This window comes from Vipera berus, assembly GCF_964194415.1.
Source record: "Vipera berus genome assembly, chromosome: 1".
NCBI classification, from domain to species: Eukaryota; Metazoa; Chordata; class Lepidosauria; order Squamata; family Viperidae; genus Vipera; species Vipera berus.
The window spans coordinates 229,974,464-229,993,706 of record NC_138202.1 but is presented as its reverse complement, the minus strand read 5'-3'; the positions used below and the strand labels follow the sequence as shown (position 1 = coordinate 229,993,706).

The 19,243-nt window shown below is 37.3% G+C and overlaps 1 protein-coding gene across 1 annotated transcript in view; it reads left to right on the top strand.

Moving 5' to 3' along the window:
• DST (dystonin) overlaps positions 1-19,243 on the top strand; it is a 315,143-nt gene that overhangs the window by 269,228 nt on the left and 26,672 nt on the right. Inside the window, exons 69-80 of the mRNA XM_081346025.1 lie at positions 473-574; positions 2,624-2,797; positions 3,567-3,722; positions 6,045-6,242; positions 6,927-7,055; positions 8,268-8,438; positions 9,460-9,615; positions 9,815-10,021; positions 11,154-11,273; positions 15,802-15,971; positions 17,426-17,585; positions 18,619-18,813. Of these exons, the coding sequence (XP_081202151.1) occupies positions 473-574; positions 2,624-2,797; positions 3,567-3,722; positions 6,045-6,242; positions 6,927-7,055; positions 8,268-8,438; positions 9,460-9,615; positions 9,815-10,021; positions 11,154-11,273; positions 15,802-15,971; positions 17,426-17,585; positions 18,619-18,813 (1,938 nt within the window). The remainder of the gene's footprint in view (positions 1-472; positions 575-2,623; positions 2,798-3,566; positions 3,723-6,044; positions 6,243-6,926; positions 7,056-8,267; positions 8,439-9,459; positions 9,616-9,814; positions 10,022-11,153; positions 11,274-15,801; positions 15,972-17,425; positions 17,586-18,618; positions 18,814-19,243) is intronic.

Here is a 19,243-nt window from a genome sequence, read left to right as displayed (position 1 = left end):
ACCAAAAGGCTTTATCTTGTGTTAGACAAGACAGGACTTTCTTCTTCATGTCTCCCAACTCCCCCTCCAAATCCTAAAACTACTTCAGAATGTTCTCTAAACTTCAGAGCAACTGGGGTGGGAAAACGTGTCCTGATGTCATCATGTATGAAGGCAAATCAGAATTTTAAAATAAATGGCAAAATATATAGTATGCGGAAAACTGAGCATAAATGTATAAATTCTTGCAGTTCTTCTAATGCAGGAGTCTTCAAACTTGGCCCTTTTATGACTTGTGGACTTCAACTCCCAGAATTCCTCAGCCAGCAAAGCTGGCTGAGGAATTCTGGGAGTTGAAGTCCACAAGTCATAAAAGGGCCAAGTTTGAAGACCCCTGTTCTAATGTAACAAACAGTATTCTCTATATACACAGCTCATTGTTAATATGCTACATCATCTTTTTGCCCTGATTTTCATTATATTATTTTGACAGGCTATGTTTGATTGGGTGGATATTGCTGGTAGTAAATTAGCTTCAATGTCACCAGTTGGAACAGACCTAGAAACAGTAAAACAGCAAACAGAAGAAATGAAGGTATGAAACGTAACTTTCTCTTTTAAATCTTCTTGTGAGGGATGGTATCTTGGATCATGTTGCAACTACTTTGTACTGTATAAATTGAATTCCTGTCTGTCTTGTGAGTATGACATAAAATGAAATTCATTTTTTTTTGGCAAAAGATAAATCACGAGAGGTATTTTTAATACAAGGTTATTTCTTCTCGCTGCATTGTTTCCTTAAGCACCCCATGTCCCCTTTAAAATGTGTGAAGCTCCTTCATTTTGGATACCATGGATTATTCTTAAATTTTCAGAATTCATTCCATTTCCAGCCTTCTGGTGTTTGAAACACAAAACCCCAGTGAATTCCAGAAGACGGTTTAGAATGAAAAGATGACTCATTCTGTTCATAATACCTGGATACTGTTGTGCATTTTACACAGGAAATGGAGATAATATGAGATATCCTGTTTTGCAGCACCGTTTTAGACTAGATGATCCAGTCTTAACTCTGTTTTTGCCTGTGCAAAGCTGAAGTGGACAAGTTGTAAAAATAAACAGGAAACCATCAGCCAAAATAAGCTTTGCACAGTGGTTTGATACTGAAAATTTAGGATTCCAACATTTCTATTAGAATGGAAAGCAAGGATTAAGAAATCATTAGGGACTGAGCCAGACAATTATAGCGATACATCACCCTGGCTTAGCAGAATGTGAAAGATTTCTGCATGTCTCTGCTTCATTCTTGTAATCACTGCATAACTCACCCAGATGCACCTCTCAATATCTTTACTAGAGAGACAGTTGGAGCCACAGAACCCAAGTCAAGTTTTTTTTTTAATGCTTGTCAAAGAAGTGGGGGGAAGGTGGAAAAAGTCCATGGTATCATAAGTTTTGTTGGAACAGAAAGCAGTACCCAATGGGATCCTTCTCACATGGCTCTTTGGAAAAAGCTGCCTTGCCCCTGTACGTCTAGATCAAATTGTGTTATGTGATACATATCTGTTCTTTGGTCTGATAACGTTTATTAAAAAGGACTTTAAAGCTTTGAAGCAATGGCTTTTAATAAAGTGGGAACATAATGGCTCATAAATCCCCCAAACTTGAAATACAATACAAAAAGTAAGGCTGTGTGTTGTTCCCCCCTCCCCACAACTATGCATCTAGAAAAAGCTCTCTGATTTATTTTACTTCCTCCTGTCGTATGCCTGGGTTGAAAAAAAATAGGAAGATATATTTTGCAAAAGAGAATGAAGTGAATATGTCCACATGATAGTCATCTACTTCGAATCTATTCCAGGCAGAAAGGAGATGAAGGGTTGCAGAGTTTTGAACTTGTCAAAGCTTTGCATTGTACGTTACCCAGGAGTCCAAAATGTTTAGTCGCAGAGGAGTATGCTCCGCTTGTGTGTGATATATTACTATGGATTCCCTCCCTTCAGTTAATTCCTTCTGGGGATGGATCCCTGCACCAGGTGTAATTGGGTTCAGTCACTTCCAGTGCAGAGCCGCATCAACATTATCTTCGCTTTGAGGAAGCTTTGAAAGACTTCCTGTTTTATGGACTAAATTGAGTGTGAAACATTTCAGATACAGGAACAATGAAGTATGCTGTCCATTTATATTTCAGAAAAAAGTGTGCTTTAGTCGTCTTAACTTGTGAAGAATACTAGGTTAGAAAGTTCTGTAGATTGAATTCTGTTCCCAGAAAGAGTTTTCATTCAAAACAGGCTTCCCCTAGATTAGAACAGGGATGTCAAACTCGCAATGTCGCGTGACGTGTCGCGATGTATCGTGACTTTTTTTGCCATTGCCAGCAACGGTGTGGGCACGGTTTTGCTATGATGCATCCGGCCTCTGGGCTGGCAGTTTGACACCCCTGCCCTAGAAGAAGAAGATCTTCAACATTTTATAGTAATTTTTTTTTTAGAGACATCAGGCTTCTTTTAGCACTTTTTTTTTTTGCTAAAAAATAAGTTTTCCTTAAGCAGAAAATTGCTCAGGGAAAGTCTGACACTAAATTTCACAATAAACTAACAAGGTGGTATTTCCCTTTGATGTTTGTGTTCTTGACTTTCTACAGCAATTTAAAAAAGAAGCCTACCAACAACAGATAGAAATGGAACGACTGAACCATCAGGCTGAACTGTTGTTGAAAAAAGTCACAGAAGAAAGTGAGAAGCATACTGTTCAAGATCCTTTGTCTGAACTCAAGTTATTATGGGAATGTCTGGAGGATAAAATCATTAGCCGCCAGGTAAATTGAACTTGGCTGAAAGCCTACTTTACGTAGCAGCATATCTTCTGAAAGTGTAATGGAATATTTGAACGAAGGCATATTAAGATCTCTGTATTTCAAATAGCAATCATGTCATTTGTTGTAATTAATACATAATGATATATAAGCAATTATGAGTATTGGATATTGATCAAATACATATTTGGTCATCCTATTTCCTTTGAGTATTTTTAAACAATATATAACAAACTGAAAAGAAAATGGCATAACGTCCCCAGCACATTTCTAAACTTTCTTGTTTCCCACCAGGAGATTAATAGTAATAGATTTCTTATTAATTTTCTTTTTCCTAATTTCTTTTCCCCTCCTTATGATCAGACATACTATAATGTTTGTTATAGTTTACTAATACAATTTTTAAAAATTAAAAACAAGATATTGCAACAAGATGTGAGGTTCACAGTGTGCACTTTCTTGGACTTTGATATATTAAGATTTAAATACCAAACCTGTCATGGAGTTTTAAAGTCACTGACTTGCACGTTAACCGCTCATAAGGTAAATGAGGTAAACGTAAGCCACTCAAGAATTCTTAAATAATTACAATAAAATATGTTATTTGCTTTAAATGTTCTTCTCTAGTCTGGTTTTCAGATTTTATATGTAAAATAAATTTTGGGTGGCACTTCTAGGTGTTCATGTTAGTTTTCAATACATACTGAAACGCTTGAAGATTTTTAGCATTTGTGTCATGGTTTTCAATTTTTATGTTCTTGTTTTTGAACAGCATAAACTGGAAGGTGCTTTATTAGCTTTGGGGCAGTTCCAGCATGCTCTGGATGAGTTGTTGACATGGCTGACACACACTGAAGACCTGTTGAATGAACAGAGGCCAGTGGGAGGCGACCCCAAGGCTATTGAAATTGAGCTGGCCAAACATCACGTATGTCTGGGCTTTATTGTTAGATATAATTGCTGAATGGAAATAACTGCTCCATATTAACAGTTGAAATAGGTCAAATATTTTAAAAAACGGTCCTTATGTGAGCTCAAATCTCAACAGAGTGCGTGAATGCAGAACTCAGGAAAAAGCAAGCATATTTCAGAAGCCAAACTTCTGTGCAGACAAATCCAAAAATAAGAGCCAAGTTAATCATGTGCCAGTCCACAATCAGTCAGGAAACCAGAACGAACACATATTCAGGAACTCAGATCCAAGGCTTGAAAGTTTGTTTCCTAACTAAAGACTGGCTCCCAAGCCCCTTTTCTTATAGCACTGTCTCCTGCATGCCTATTTTCTTGAGTCACGCCTCTTTTGTATTGCTCACTTTATTTTATTTATCTATCAAATTCATATCTCACAAGAAATGACTCTGGGCGGGAAGCAGCAAAAATGTATAAAACAATAAACATATCAAACACAGTCACATTACAAAGGATTTTTTTGCTTGTGCACAGGAAAGAGAACTTCTACTCAGATTGTAGGTTAGGTGACTCCAACTTGCTCCTATACTTTTGGAACAGGTATCTGATTTCCTGCTGGTTACACGATAATTACACATAGTGTGTTTTATGTTCAGTTTTCAAAAAATAATGTCCAAACAAATAAAATGTAAATTAAATGAAATACTGTATACAAGTGGAATCAAAACAACTGGAGATTGAATGAGTGCTGGAATAACATTGGTTTCATTGTGCATTAAAATTAACGTATGTGTATGCATGTTTTAGAATTATACACTTAGATAGGGATGATCTGAACAATTGAGCATATTGAAAGCATTTTTTTAGCTTTAAAACCTTAGAAGGAAAAAATGTACAGTGAGAAAATAAAATAAAAAAAATAGAAAAAAGCTTCCAATTTTCTCTTCAGCAAATATGATTACAAAATTATCTCTTGCTCTATGACTACAAAAAAAGCTTACTTTTTTTTACTCTCCCCCCCCAATTATTAAAACCACAAGTCATAAGTGCAGTGGTGTAGTGCAGGGCTTTTCAACCTTTTCACCCATTGTACCACTTTTAGGATATGGCAACATCTGAGTACCACCAGTTGCCTAGCATGGTGTCAAAAACTTGATGACACCTCCCCCCAAAAGATGAAGTACAGGTAGTCCTCGACTTACAACAGTTTGCTTAGTGACTGTTCGAAGTTACAATGGCATTGAAAAAAGTGCCCCCCAAGCTACAGCCGAGGAAGACACCTGCCTGCCTGCCCGGTGGCGCTCTTCCTCCTGTCCAAGGTTTTCATTGTTGTGAGCATTTCTGTTGAGGATTGGCGGGGGTGGGTGGGGTGGGGGGTGTTTGGTTTTTATTCCCCCTGTCTGCTGGGTGGTTGCAGCAGGTTTTGGTCACTTCACATGACCCTGGGACACTGTGACCGTCATAAATATGAATCAGTTGCCAGGCATCTGTAAATCACAAGACCCTGGGGCTGCAACATTCCAGCTGATCGGCGCTTCTTCTGGGCTCAGAAGCACCAGGATCAGCGCCAGGATCAGTGCCGAGCTCCAACTGGACCCTGGCGCTGATCCTGGTTCTTCCACTGAGCCCTGACGGCCCCAAAGAAGCAGTGATCCTGGCGCTTTCACTGAGCCCTGACAGCCCTGCAGCTCCAGCCATCTCTCACTCAGGCTTGTGTGGTTGTTCATCTCATTCCCCTCCCCTGCAACCACTTTTCTAGGATGGTTGTGTACCCCCTGCCAGGTGCCAATGTACCACAGGTTGGTACCCGTACCACTGGTTGAAAAACCCTGGTGTAGTGGTTAGAATGCAGTATTGCTGGCTAATTTTGCCCACAGCCAGGAGTTCAGTCCTGAGCGGTTCAAGGTTGACTCAGCCTTCCATCCTTCTGAGGTCAGTAAAATAAGGACCCAGATTGTTGGGGGAGGGGGGTGACTCTGTAAAACTGCCTAGAGAGGGCTGTAAAGCACTCTGAAGTGATATATAAGTCTAAAAGCTATTGCTATTGACTCTCTAGAGTAGTGTTTCTCAACGTTGGCAACTTTAAGATGTGTGGATCTGAACTCCTGGAATTCCCAGCTGCTCTAGAATATCCCAAAGAAGTAAGAATTGCTTTTATAAGTGAATAGCCTTCATATCTCAAAGGATTTGCTCAATTATGCAAACCTTCTAATTTGTACTGCGGTATTTCTAAAAATTAGATTTTATTGAAATCATGATGTTACAGAGGGTAATTGAATGAAATGAATGACTTTTTAAACAAAAAACCACAGAAAGGAATTGCAAGCTTTTGTTCCTTCAGGTGCTGCAAAATGATGTCTTGGCTCACCAATCTACTGTGGAAACAGTTAAAAAAGCGGGAAATGACCTGATTCAATCAAGTGCTGTGGAAGAAGCTAGCAATCTACAAAGCAAACTTGAGCTGCTGAATCAACAATGGCAAAATGTCTTGGAAAAAACAGAAAAAAGGAAACAGCAGCTGGACAGTGCTCTGATCCAGGTGTGTATGAGAAGTTATGTAAAAGTTCATCCAGGTGTATTGAGTTAAATTTGGGCCCATTGAAGCCAAAGGTAGGCACTTTAAAATTCTCCTTACAGTTTGCTATCTCTCTGCAATATTAAAACATTGGAACATACTTTTTATAAATTACTAATAACTTGAAGCAGTAGGCGTGAGCTTAAATGGACTCCAGAAGATGGGAGAGGACAGGAAGGCCTGGAGGAACATTGTCCATAGGGTCGCGATGGGTCGGACACGACTTCGCAACTAACAACAACAATAACTTGAAATACCTAATTAGAAATCTTAAATTGGACAGATTGTTCTGTGTGTATTTTTAGCTTCCAAGTGGAAATTCCCAGTCATAAATTGGGATTTGAACTGTAAATCAGCAATACATTTTATATAATTGGTATAAGTTTACTTAGTTTTTTCCTTTCTTTTTTTCCTCTCACTCAATAACATTTCACTGTATGTATAATTTTTGTTTTAACCTTTTGTTTTAAAACTTTTTTTTTGTTTAGGGAATTCTTAATTTAATGGTATTTCCTTTTAGGTTTGTAGACTTTTAAAAATTCTGTGATTAACTGTGTTTAACAGTTGCAGTGCCTTAGCTTAGCTGATGATACAGCAAGCCTTTGTAATGAAATATGCTCTGAAGAGTTATGATGACATTTTGTTTAGGCCCAGGGTTTCCATGGTGATGTTGAAGACTTACAACAATGGCTGACAGAAACTGAGCGTCACCTTTTGGCATCAAAGCCTGTTGGTGGCTTACCAGAGACTGCAAGAGAGCAGCTTAATACCCATATGGTAAGGATCTTAATAGTGCAAATGGCCCAAATTTGGAAACTAACCTTTTGTGGCTGTTTGGAATGAAAAATGTGCAAATTCTGCACAGGAAAATAACTCTAAAGACATTAATTTTGTAAATTACCATAGGTGAACAATCCTCACATTAGTTTAGAGAAAAAAAACAATTTTAAGGAAATAACGGTCTCTGGTTATCTGCTATAAAGTTGTATATATAATTTTTGTTCTTCGTATCCACTTGTCCTAATACCAAACTCTTAATTTCCTCCAAGTTCTCCAAATAGAGAACTTGCCATTATGTGTGTTAATCTCTCAACTTTATTGTCCATTTATTATTTCTTGATCCATCCAACTCCAGTTGCCAGCGTATGAAGACAGAATCTATTTTTTCTGTGTCAAGACAGTATAATTGGATTACTTTATTTTCAGTGAGTTGCCTATCTCCAGGACTTGGAATATAACATGCCCAGGCCCAGTTTTACTTGCATATTCATAACTTATAGTTAGTGGTTTGGTAAGCATTGCCAAGATTCCAGTCTAGGTCTGAAATGCCAAGATGTGATTGAGAATGCCTCTCTCTTGGGTAGGTTTTTTTTTAATGACTTTCTTTGCATCTGAGTAATAGATCAGACTTTCCTGGGTTATTTTTCAGTTGCAGAAATGCTTTGCTAAAGTAAAAGGCATTTTTATTCCAGAAAAAAATTCTTTCTGAAAGATAACCATTCACTAAATAATAAAGTTTTTCTGAATTTGGAATTTACATATTCTTTGTTGTGTATTGAAACCTCTACAGATGAAATTGTAGAAATGTCTTTGGTCTCGCATGATCCCAGAATTCTGCAAGGCCAGTTGTGCAAAATAACCATGAAGATTACTTAACAAATAACATTAAAATATTTGCTCAAATATTTATTCAAAGTACCTAACAAACAGAATGCCTATAAAGACTTACGAAACTCATGCATTTGACTAACTTTTTAAAATTGTTGATTCATTTTAACCAAAGAATGCAAATAATTCTGTATGCAGTTATGGGCACATTCCTAGTGACATCTGGTGAATGTTTCATATTATTTTTTTAACTCACACAATCTTTCCCCACAAAAATAAAGCCCACAGTCATAGAACAATTCCCTACAACTGCTTTAGAGGTTAATAGTTTAGAATCAACATTTATTGTAAATGATTTAGCTATTTTCTCTCTCTCTCTAGGAACTTTGTGTTGCCTTTGAAACTAAGGAAGAAACATACAAATGTCTGATGCAGAAGGGCCTACAGATGCTTGCAAGATGCCCAGAGTCAAAGGAAACTAATGTTGAGCAGGATATAAATAATCTTAAAGAAAAATGGGAATCAGTAGAGACCAAACTCAGCGAAAGAAAAGTATGTTACAGAATGAATATGAGAAATTTGTCTATGCATTTAGGAATCTTCATGTTAGATTATTTCAGTGTGGGAGTGTCAAAAATGGTTATAAGTCATTTTTTTTCAGTGCCAATGTAATTTTGAATGGTTGTAAGTTGAGGACTAGTGTAGTAGAAATTAACAGACTGGTTCAGTAATGCAGCTTTTAGCTAGAAGCACTTAGTCACGTCTGGGAGGTTCACTTCCTTGCATGTGCTGTCACTTAGGATGTAGATAAGCTTTCCTTCACAAAGTGCTTTTAAGATATCTTGGGATCATCACATCTCCCAAAATTTGGAGCTATTGTGATTATGGGCCAATTTGTTTTATGAATACTAGGAGCCACGGTTTATTTGGAGGGCAAGATGTCAGTGAAACGTTTTTAAAGATAAGCTAAATTCACTGTGGTTCGTAAGTGTCGTTTGTGATATGTGTTCCCTGGAAGACAGCAGGGGCAGTTTTTCTTTTTGTGCAGTTTTTCTTTTTGAGCTAGGCTGCTAATTGACTCAGGAGGACCTTTATTCTGCAGCAAGAAACAGTCTTCTGTGCAAATTATAAGGCTTAAGCTAGATTAACTTCACCCAATGGTTTTCTGAGCCATTCTTGATACCCTTCATACAGTACTGAGCACATGGTCCTATTTGTGCAAGAAAGATCGAAACTAGAAAGCAAGTGAATTTCTCTCTAAATGCTTCTTGGTCTTATCATTGAACATGGAAGAATGATTTGTTTTTGTTTTAAGAGGTCAGTATGTGACATGAGATGCTTTCTTTTTGCTCAGTCCCCATTTTCCCCCCTTCTTTTCCTACTTAACCATTGCGCAGCAATATTTTATCCAGATAGCGTTTTAGAACAAAATGCGTGTTAATATTAGCTTAGAAAAATGATTAAGGGGGAAAAAGCCAACAGCAATGGGCCTCCTCCAAATTATATTCAACCGTAACGTGATTTACTATTCTGTAATGCTTCCACTGTGGTTAATTATGTTGTGTTCTTACAGATCAAGCTGGAAGAAGCTCTCAGTTTGGCAATGGAGTTCCACAATTCGTTGCAGGATTTTATCAACTGGCTTACTCAAGCTGAGCAAATTTTAACAGTGGCATCTCGGCCAAGTCTTATTTTAGACACTGTCCTATTTCAGATTGATGAACACAAGGTATGAAAGAAAGGAGCAGAATTATAACTTTCCACCCTAGATGCATTGGGCTGAGTTGTACATAAATCAGCTCAGTAACACTTAGCTTCTTAAGATCGGTTTCTAAGTAACATCATATATTTTCTCTGCCGATACGATGGGCAGCTTTACATTTTGAGATATTTTTCAAATTTCACTATTACCTTTTTTCCTTTGGAAGGTCTTTGCCAATGAAGTAAATGCTCATCGTGACCGGATTATCCAGCTAGACAAAACTGGAACTCATTTGAAGTACTTCAGCCAGAAACAGGATGTTGTCCTCATTAAGAATCTTCTCATTAGTGTCCAGAGCAGGTGGGAAAAAGTAGTTCAGCGTTTAGTAGAAAGAGGAAGAGCCTTGGATGATGCAAGAAAGCGTGCCAAACAGGTAACATGGCAGTGTGCCATCTCAATTTTAAAGACTATATCTCAGATCAACACACACTTTGCCCCCTTTCTCAACTTGTTTGTAGTTTGAAATGAGATATATGTTGTTATGTTGAGATTTTTTTTTTGTTCTAACTACACAAGAGCCTAAAAGGGGATGGGGACAAGTGACTCAGGATCATTTCCTACACATGGTGTTAATTCAGCATGGCTCTGCTGAATGCATGTAAGGGGAGCTTAGGCATGAATGAAAGCAGCAATTAAAAAATTCAAATGTTTCCCTTAGAGATATATGCACTAATTGTCAGTTGGGTTATTTTTAAAGAAATAAGTAAAAATGGTTACTTGTTCTTGTCTTTGTATAGTAAAATTGATAGCTGATACCTGTTTTTGAGAAATATTAGTAACTGCAGGCAAATGATGGAGCAATTATGAAGAAAACATTCCTTTAGCCCTTTTTTTCAGATGGGCATACTGTCATATACTTATCAGGTTTCTGCCATCATCTCCCATGTTTTGACCAGAAGGCACATCCACGGCTTCTTGGAAAGAAACTGAATAACTAGAAGTCCCCCACTCCTTTTTTCTTTTCATTTTCCCGTAAGCCCAAAGTTCAAGTAAATGGTGGGCAGTCTTTAGTAATCTGTTCACATGGTAGCTGAAGAGATATTGCCAGAATTACTTGGCTTAAACGATCATTTCCAGCGCTCTGATTCTATGACTCCATTGCACTGTTGACTTTACCTGAGGTCTGACATTATCATCTGTGCAATGAATCCAATAAAATAGTAGATGAAAATACTTTTTAAATTCACATTAGATATAGTGAGGTTTATTCATATGCATTAATGCATCATCAAGTGCATTAATTATCCATCAGTGACATTTGTATTATATCAACCTTTCTGGAAGAATTAGAATAAGAAAGAACAAATATCTATTGTAAAATAATTTGCAAATCAAAAAGGCTGTTAGAAAGAAAAACAAGCCATTCTTTCCAATATATTGTCCAGGCTCATTTTTAATTCCCTGATTTTGATTATTATATTTTTCACATTTAATATTTTGAGATGCAATGTTTACTGATAGTCTGTTGCTGGAAAAACACAAGTGCACCTCTTGTTTTTCTGCAGTTCCATGAAGCTTGGATCAAACTTACTGAATGGCTGGATGATTCAGAAAAGACTTTAGATGCAGAATTAGAAATTGCAAATGATCCAGACAAAATTAAGATGCAGCTTGCCCAGCATAAGGTGAGTCACTAATAATGGAATGTAGAGCCTGTCTGATCTGTTGGCTGGACATCATGATGTAACAGGCAGGAGGAGAGCAATTTATTTGGTCACAAGTTGGAATGCTTGCTACTATCAAATCCCATCTTATAAAAGAAATAGAAATTGGCAGGCTTCTCTATAGAAACCTCTATTCTTGTAGAAGGGAACCATATGTGATCATGAAAGACCATGCTAAAGGGTAAGATGAGCCAGTGAGTTACCCAGTCTGAACTCAGTGCTATCATATATGCAGTCAGCTTAGTTTGACGATAGGATTCACAAGAGGCTAATTGATATTTTGGGTTTGAACTGCTTTCATATTGTGGGGAATCGCCTTTAAATACAATCATTGTTATTCAGAATTTTGATATTTTAATTACTTTAGTAAAATTATCTCCATCCTCTCCCCATTTGAAAAAAACATGGATTTTTTCCCCTCTATAGCTTTCTGGAAAAGGACATAGTGTTAATGTTAATTGTTATTAATAATTATAACAATAGATAAGTGAATAAAAATGCCAAGTTCAGTGTGAACCTCTGGCTGACTAAGCAGCCAACCAATAGTTAGATTTGCGTATGCTTGACTTCAAACACGGGTCTTCACTTGCATAATCTTGCTTGTCAATGGAATGATAGCATTTTGTCTTGCCGCTTTTAGAAATGTCTCTGAATACTTCCTTTGCCTCCGTTGTATTGCTTTCCTGTCGTGCTAACGATTAGAAATTTCAGCTTCTCATCCATAGGAAGTGAAGTCTCGTACCATAACAATATTCCAACTAGCTCAATTTTGTGCAGTGGGCATTCTGGTTAGCCGTTCCAAGTGGTATAGTCATAGCACTTCTGGGGAACATCAAGTTGTGAAAGGCTTAACGATTCAGAACACAGTTGTTACGCTGGGATGGAAAGACGAGGGGCTTCTTTCTGGGGCCCATGTGACTCCATGACAATCTATTGCCTCTCTGTAACAGTCCTTCTGTGGACCAGAGTTACGAATGGGAAAGGGGAGAAGGGAGGAAATGTATGATTGGATTGTTACAATCTGATCTATTTAGCATAAGATAGTCTTCTACTTACAACAGTTCATTTAGTGACCGTTCAACATTTACAGCGGCACTGAAAAAAAGTGACTGATGACCGTTCTTCACAGTTACGACCTTTGAAGCATCCCCACGATCATGTGATCAAAATTCAGATGCTTGGCAGCCGGTTCATACTTAAACGACCGTTGCTGTGTCCCAAGGTCATGTGATCCCCTTTTGCGACTTTTTGACAAGCAACGTCAGCGGGGAAGCCAGATTCACTTAGCAACCAGATTACTAACTTGTCAACTGCAGTGATTCACTTAACAACTGTAGCAAGGGAGGTCGTAGAATGGGGCAAAACTCAATTTAACAAATGTGCAACAGAAATTTTGGGCTCAATTGTGGTGGTAGTGCCTGTATAGCATTTTGAACCAGCTGTAGCTGTCCCAGTTGCATTGACACATATGATAACATCTACATTGGTTGCCATTTGGCTTCTGAATGCAATTAAAGGTTCTGGTTGCTTTCTCTGTCACTTAGTGCCAGGACATCTTTGAGAGTGCCTCTCCAGCTGGAACCTCCTCCTGTTGGAGGGAAAGCATGGTGTGAGTCTATTTCCAACACCATGGGGATGTTTCAAAGGTCGTTAACTGTGAAAAATGGTCATAAGTCATTTTTTGTGCCATTGTAACTTTCAATGGTCACTTAATGCATTGTTGTAAGTCGAGGACTACCTGTACTTTTCTGAAGAGCAGTGAAAGTGTGTCTCTTCTGCAGGGCTCCGGGGAATGAAAAGAAGTTATGATTATAATGAGGGGAGTAGCAGCATGTTTTGAATCAGTTGTCTAGGTAGCCCAAAGTATTTTGTAAGATTAACTGAGTCTATAACATATTTGGTAGGATCTGAAGTCGTCAGCTCACATCATTTTAAATCAGCTCACAGAAGATGACTCAAGAGACATGTTTACTAGCATAATTAATTTAGTTTAAAATGATCAACGTCTCATTCCCAGTGCAAGAGCATCCACAATCCTGGCAAATCTGTTTTATCAAATTGTTTGCCTGTGGTCTGTTCATATTGCTGTAATCTTCTGTTTCCTCGAAACTTGCATTATGAAGTAAACCACAAAATTACGATTGAAAGTTTCATTGGTTTTAGTATCTTGCATCAACATAAAAGCAAGATATGTGTAATACCCAGAATTACTTGGATTTATTCCGTGAAAGTTGCCTTTGCCAAAAGTAGAAAGAAACCAAAATTTTTAAAAAGATGTCTGTCTCATATTTGTGCCAAAATAAGGCACATTCATTGCTTTCTTATCAGTTTTTGTCTCCATTGGTATCTTTAAATGTAAAATAACAGAAAACATTGTTCATGCAGTCCATATCCTAGGATTTTTTTTTAAAAAAAAATAATATTTAAAAGTGCTTTAGCAATTAGGTGCTGTATTATTGGCTTATCACAGTTTATTTTATATGCAGAATTGCTAGGATATACTATTGTTACTGATCATTGGCATCCTGGGCATAAACTGTTTCAACTTCCTCTCTCAAGATGATGCTGTAGGCCAGGGGTCCCCAACCTTGGCAACTTTAAGACCCGTGGACTTCAACTCCCAGAATTCCCCAGGCTGGCTGGGGAATTCTGGGAATTGAAGTCCACGGGTCTTAAAAGTTGCCAAGGTTGGAGACCCTTGCTATAGGCCATTGGGCACCAAAACAACCAGATACAAAGACATTTTTTCTTCCCTGCCATCACTCTGCTAAACAACTAATTCCCACAACACTATCTTATGCCCTGAGATGTCAAACCACCTAGTAGGGTTGTATTACTATTAGTATTATCCTTCTCATCTTTCCTATTACCTATTTCCTTAACTTCTTATGACTATAACTTTGTTGTTTGTATCTCTTGATTTACTTCGTTTGCTTTTTTTAGTATCCTATTGATTGATTATTTCATATCCTATGACTATCACTGAGTATGGTATCTTATGGATTATGATGACTGTGATTATGATCATGATATATCACGTTGTACACTTGTATGTATGCTGAGAGCTTATGAACCAGAGACAAAGTCCTTGTGTTTCCAATCACACTTGGCCAATAAAGGATTCTATTCTATAAAGAATTCTATTCAATTGTTTATGATTTTCTAGGGAATTTATTTTAGAGCTGGGGTCACCCAGCCAATGTTGATTAGTAAGTGAATATGTCTCTCTAGACAGAAGACAAAAGTATGATTGGATTGATAGTGAACATTGTGGGGCTAGAGAAGTTGGCAGGGAACATTTCCTACCTAGGCTTTCACTAGCAGATATTTCTTTTATGGAAAATCATGGCAGTTACTGCATATAATTTTGCCTACACATCTGTACAAGACAAACATTATCAGGAAAAAGGGAATAGTTTAAAAGTAGCTAATTTTAATTACAAACTGGAAAATAAACACTTCTAAGTCATAAAATTGAAATATGAATCAAATTATACATGTAATATATAGAGTTGGAGATCAAATTCATATTTACAAGAAACGTATTCTAAATTTTATTTATCTTAGAGTATAAATTAATTCAGATTTAGAATTGCACTGGCTAAGATAAGCAGAATACTGCCTAGAATACAGAGTTAACTGTTCTTTTTTTTTTCTTGCTTATTCTGCGAAAACGTGGCGCATATTTAGGGCTCCATGACAAAAGCTCTGGTGCAGCTTTGATCAAAGACATGCATCAGATAACTTTTGATATTTATTGCATAAAAGGCTCTTTGAGGTTTAAAGTGTTGAATGATCAAGAAGTAAGTGTTGTTAAAATCAAGCACATGCAATTTAAATATACTTTAATTCCCTTTGTCATTGAAGCTGTATCTTACTAAAGCCTTAAACTTATAACTTACAATTTGATTTAAATAATATTTGTTTCTGAAAGACTACATGAAGAGATTGATAGTGCTGTCTGTCGTGGTAAATTGTTAAGGAGTTCTTTAGCCATATGGAGAATGTCTACAATCCTAAGGGCTGCCGTGTTAATTTTTTAACAGCAAGAAATGGAAAGCAATTTGCACCTTCAGAAGTCAACTAAACCAGACATTGTTTGGTACTCATACAGTTCTGATCCATTTAAATTAAAAAGAATAGTAATAGTTTTGTTTATGTTAATCCCAAATCGATGGGCTGTTACACCATACTGAAGAGCTTGGTTCTTCTGCCAGTTCTTTCAGATGACATCTTTTTATTGCTCAGTTAAATTCAGTTGATTTTCTAATGTTTTAATTTTGTTGTTACAAGCCAAATGGTTCTGGTTTCTTGCTATCTCAATGAAATTTTATGACTTTTCTTCCCTAAATACAGCTTGTATTGTAGCTTGTATTCAAATTGTAGCCATTGTGATCTATGCCGAATAGCGCAAAATAAGTTTTGTCCTATAGTTTACATGCCCTGCTTGTTTCCTGTGACAGTTTTTCCTCTTCTTATTTTTGCACAGGAGTTCCAAAAAGCTCTTGGAGCCAAACATTCTGTGTATGACACCACAAACAGGAGTGGACGCTCTTTAAAAGAAAAAACTTCTCTTGCTGATGACAGTCTGAAATTGGACGATATGTTGAGCGAGCTTAGAGACAAATGGGATACGGTCTGTGGAAAATCTGTAGAAAGGTAGAACCTAAAGCTACGCATCACATTTAAAAGATGACCCATAAAACATAGTACTGGGCGGAAAGGACTCTGTTTTCTTTTTTATATCATTGGCTTTTCTCTTAATTTATTGCCAATATCTGACCTTGATAAGTCTAATCTCACAAGAGGCCACTCTGAGCCACAGGATGGAGTTCTTGGCTGCACGTGCAGCCTTGGAAATGTTTAAATAAAACTGCTTAAATCTCAGCCAGCTGTAGTTTAAGCATATGGTTTGTTTTTTATCAGTGTGATGAAATGAGATCTGCTCTTTCTCAACCAGTTTCTGTGGAATGGCATAGGGATCTGTGTCTAACCACGGGAAGTAGATGGCTGCAGATGTGCATGTTTTTTTTCCTTTGCGCATCTGTTAGGCCTGGGATTGAGGATCTTGTTTTCCTAGAGGAACGAATTTAGCCCCAATATCTGTAGTATTCTCTTGAAACTAACATTGACAAACATACATAAACACCAGTATCTCAGTGTTGTATTAATCCATCTGAAAACAAGCATAACATTTTGTCAAAGTTCAGGGAAGGTTGGGGTTGGCATCGGGGTGCTGTGAGGGCGTGTAGCCACCCTGAAGATGGATGAGTAGGGGATTGTGTAGTGGGTAGGAAGTGGCGTACTAATAGAAATATATCTTTATTTGGATAAAGACTTAGGTAGAAGAACTGCAGCAACTGCTTTGCAGTCTCAAATTCTGGATTACTTATTCATCAGTCAGTCAAATTGGTTTAGCCACCCATCTCACCAGAAGTGACTCTGAGCAACAGACGAACAATTCGACAAAACCCACAAATATAGAAACATCAGATGTAAAACAAATACAGAAATCTAAATAAATTGTATAAAAAAACCCAAATATATAAACTGCTAGGCAAAGAGGGGATAAAAATGGCCACCTCGACAGTGGAGCCATCTGAGCAAATCTCCAGTTCTCTAGGAGCTGCAGGCCTGATAACGTGACCAGGTCCTGAGGGCCTTCTGCAATGTCAAAAGGGATGGAACTCCTCGTATCTTAAGACAAAGCATGCTCCCTAAATTGGGCATTATTACCACCATTACGCTGTTTAATCTACAGAGTGGATAAATGTAAATCCAAAAGTTGGTTTACGTAGGAGAAAGAACAGCTGAATTTATTCAGTGCTTCTTCTACTGCATGTCCATTGGGGCATGAAGGAAAGCAACACAGAGATGCTCCTGTATCACTGCTGCAACAAAGGAGCGGTTTTAGTTGGCTATGACTACTGATAAGAATATATATACTGTATATATTTTAATCTTTTTACCATTTTTACCTTTTCTTCTATTTTATTAAAAACAAATAAATTTTGGTTCTTTCCTTTATCGATATAGTATTTTTCCTAATGAATGTACATGAAAGGACGTTTTTTAAAGTGTATTTAAAAAGCGTCTTTATCTTCTTTCTTCAGACAAAACAAACTGGAAGAAGCTCTCCTGTTTTCTGGACAATTTACTGATGCTCTTCAGGCTCTGATAGATTGGCTTTACAAAGTAGAACCGCAGCTGGCCGAAGACCAGCCTGTGCACGGAGACATTGATTTAGTGATGAATTTGATAGATAATCACAAAGTAATGACCGTATTACAGTAACGTTTGTATTCTTTTTTAAGTCTGACTCTACAAATTGTTTTGATTGGGTGACCGCGATATCAATTTATTCTTTGTCAGAAAGACTCGTGAAACTATTTAATAAATTAAAACCCCCTAAACTGCAGGTTTTCTATAAAAAAAATTCTTAGGAAAAACTGGCGATTTGGTTGGCTCGAAAATTTGTTTTGGAATCTGTGCTACGTTATAAAACTTGTTATTTTAATTGATTACTTCAAGATGTTTGCGCCTTGTAAATTGCCTGCGGGTAAGGCAATATTCTCTTGACCTCAAATAATATAAGGAAGTTTTATTTTTGAAATCATAAAATAATCATGGTTTACTGGGCTGGGATTTGGCCTAGCTTATTTCCAATTCACAGAGTGCCTGTTCCCTTTTCTCCTTGCTACGGCCATGAAAACTAAATTAAAAGTATCCAGTGTAGATTAGCATTGCATTTGGATCCTGAATTGTCTAATTATAATTGATTGAGAAATAGTTTAATAAGCCATAGGATTTAGTTGGTTTCAACAAGCCATATTAATGAGTAATTATATCAGATTGCGGTAATATAGTAGACTTCAGTTAATGAACCAACAAACATTTCCAACTCTCAGTGGTCCTACAGACCAGAGAGCTGCTAAAAACATTCCCGTTAGAAGAACCCATTTTCTAAATAAGGTTTGAATATATCCATTCTGCCTTTTGTTGTAGAAGGCATGGTTAGGATGCTGCTGATCAAGAGCAAAGCAAGAAGAAATAAACCTATGTTAGAAAACGTAAAGAATAAGTGCAGCAGAAGACGTCATTAAAATTTTGAAATGAAAGCATTTAGCCTTACTTAACTTTAAAAAAAAAATTAAGAAAATGCAATCTATGCTTTTAAAACCAGTTGTGCTCAGGAGGGGTTTTTTTTTATATAGGAAAAAAAAGTCATGTTGCATGTAAGTCATAAAAATGCTTAACAGTTTATTTAACAGAGGGTCTTTTTTTAAAAAAAATTTCCTTTGCTCAGGGCTTTCAAAAGGAACTGGGGAAAAGGACCAGTAGCGTTCAGGCCCTGAAACGCTCTGCTCGAGAGCTGATAGATGGTAGCCGTGACGATTCCTCTTGGGTTAAGGTTCAAATGCAGGAGCTTGGGACTCGCTGGGAGACTGTCTGTGCGCTCTCGGTCTCCAAGCAAACTCGACTGGAACAGGCCCTTCATCAGGTGAGAGGCAAAAGCATTACACTGAACTCCATCTGTGTAAGGAATCATCATGACCTGATCCACGTGTGGTATCAAGACAGGGAATTTGTTTTTTAAAACAAATGAACAAGCCATTGCGGGCAGATTCGTACATTATTGCCCTGTTCACCGCCCTGAGTCCCCTGGGAGAAGGGCGGTATATAAATTAAATTAATAAATAAATAAATAAATTATCCCACGTAATGGTCTGCAGATGCTTCGATTTCCCAGAAATTTTTCCAGTCTTGTTCAAACTGTCTGGAAATGTTTGGAACTGCAAATAACCTGTACAAAAGTAGTAGTCGCTTCTACAGACCAAACTGAATTTTAAGCAACATTTCTGAATCCCAGCTACATCCCGTGTATATATACCATAATTATATATAGTTTGAAAGAGATAGAGAGATAAATA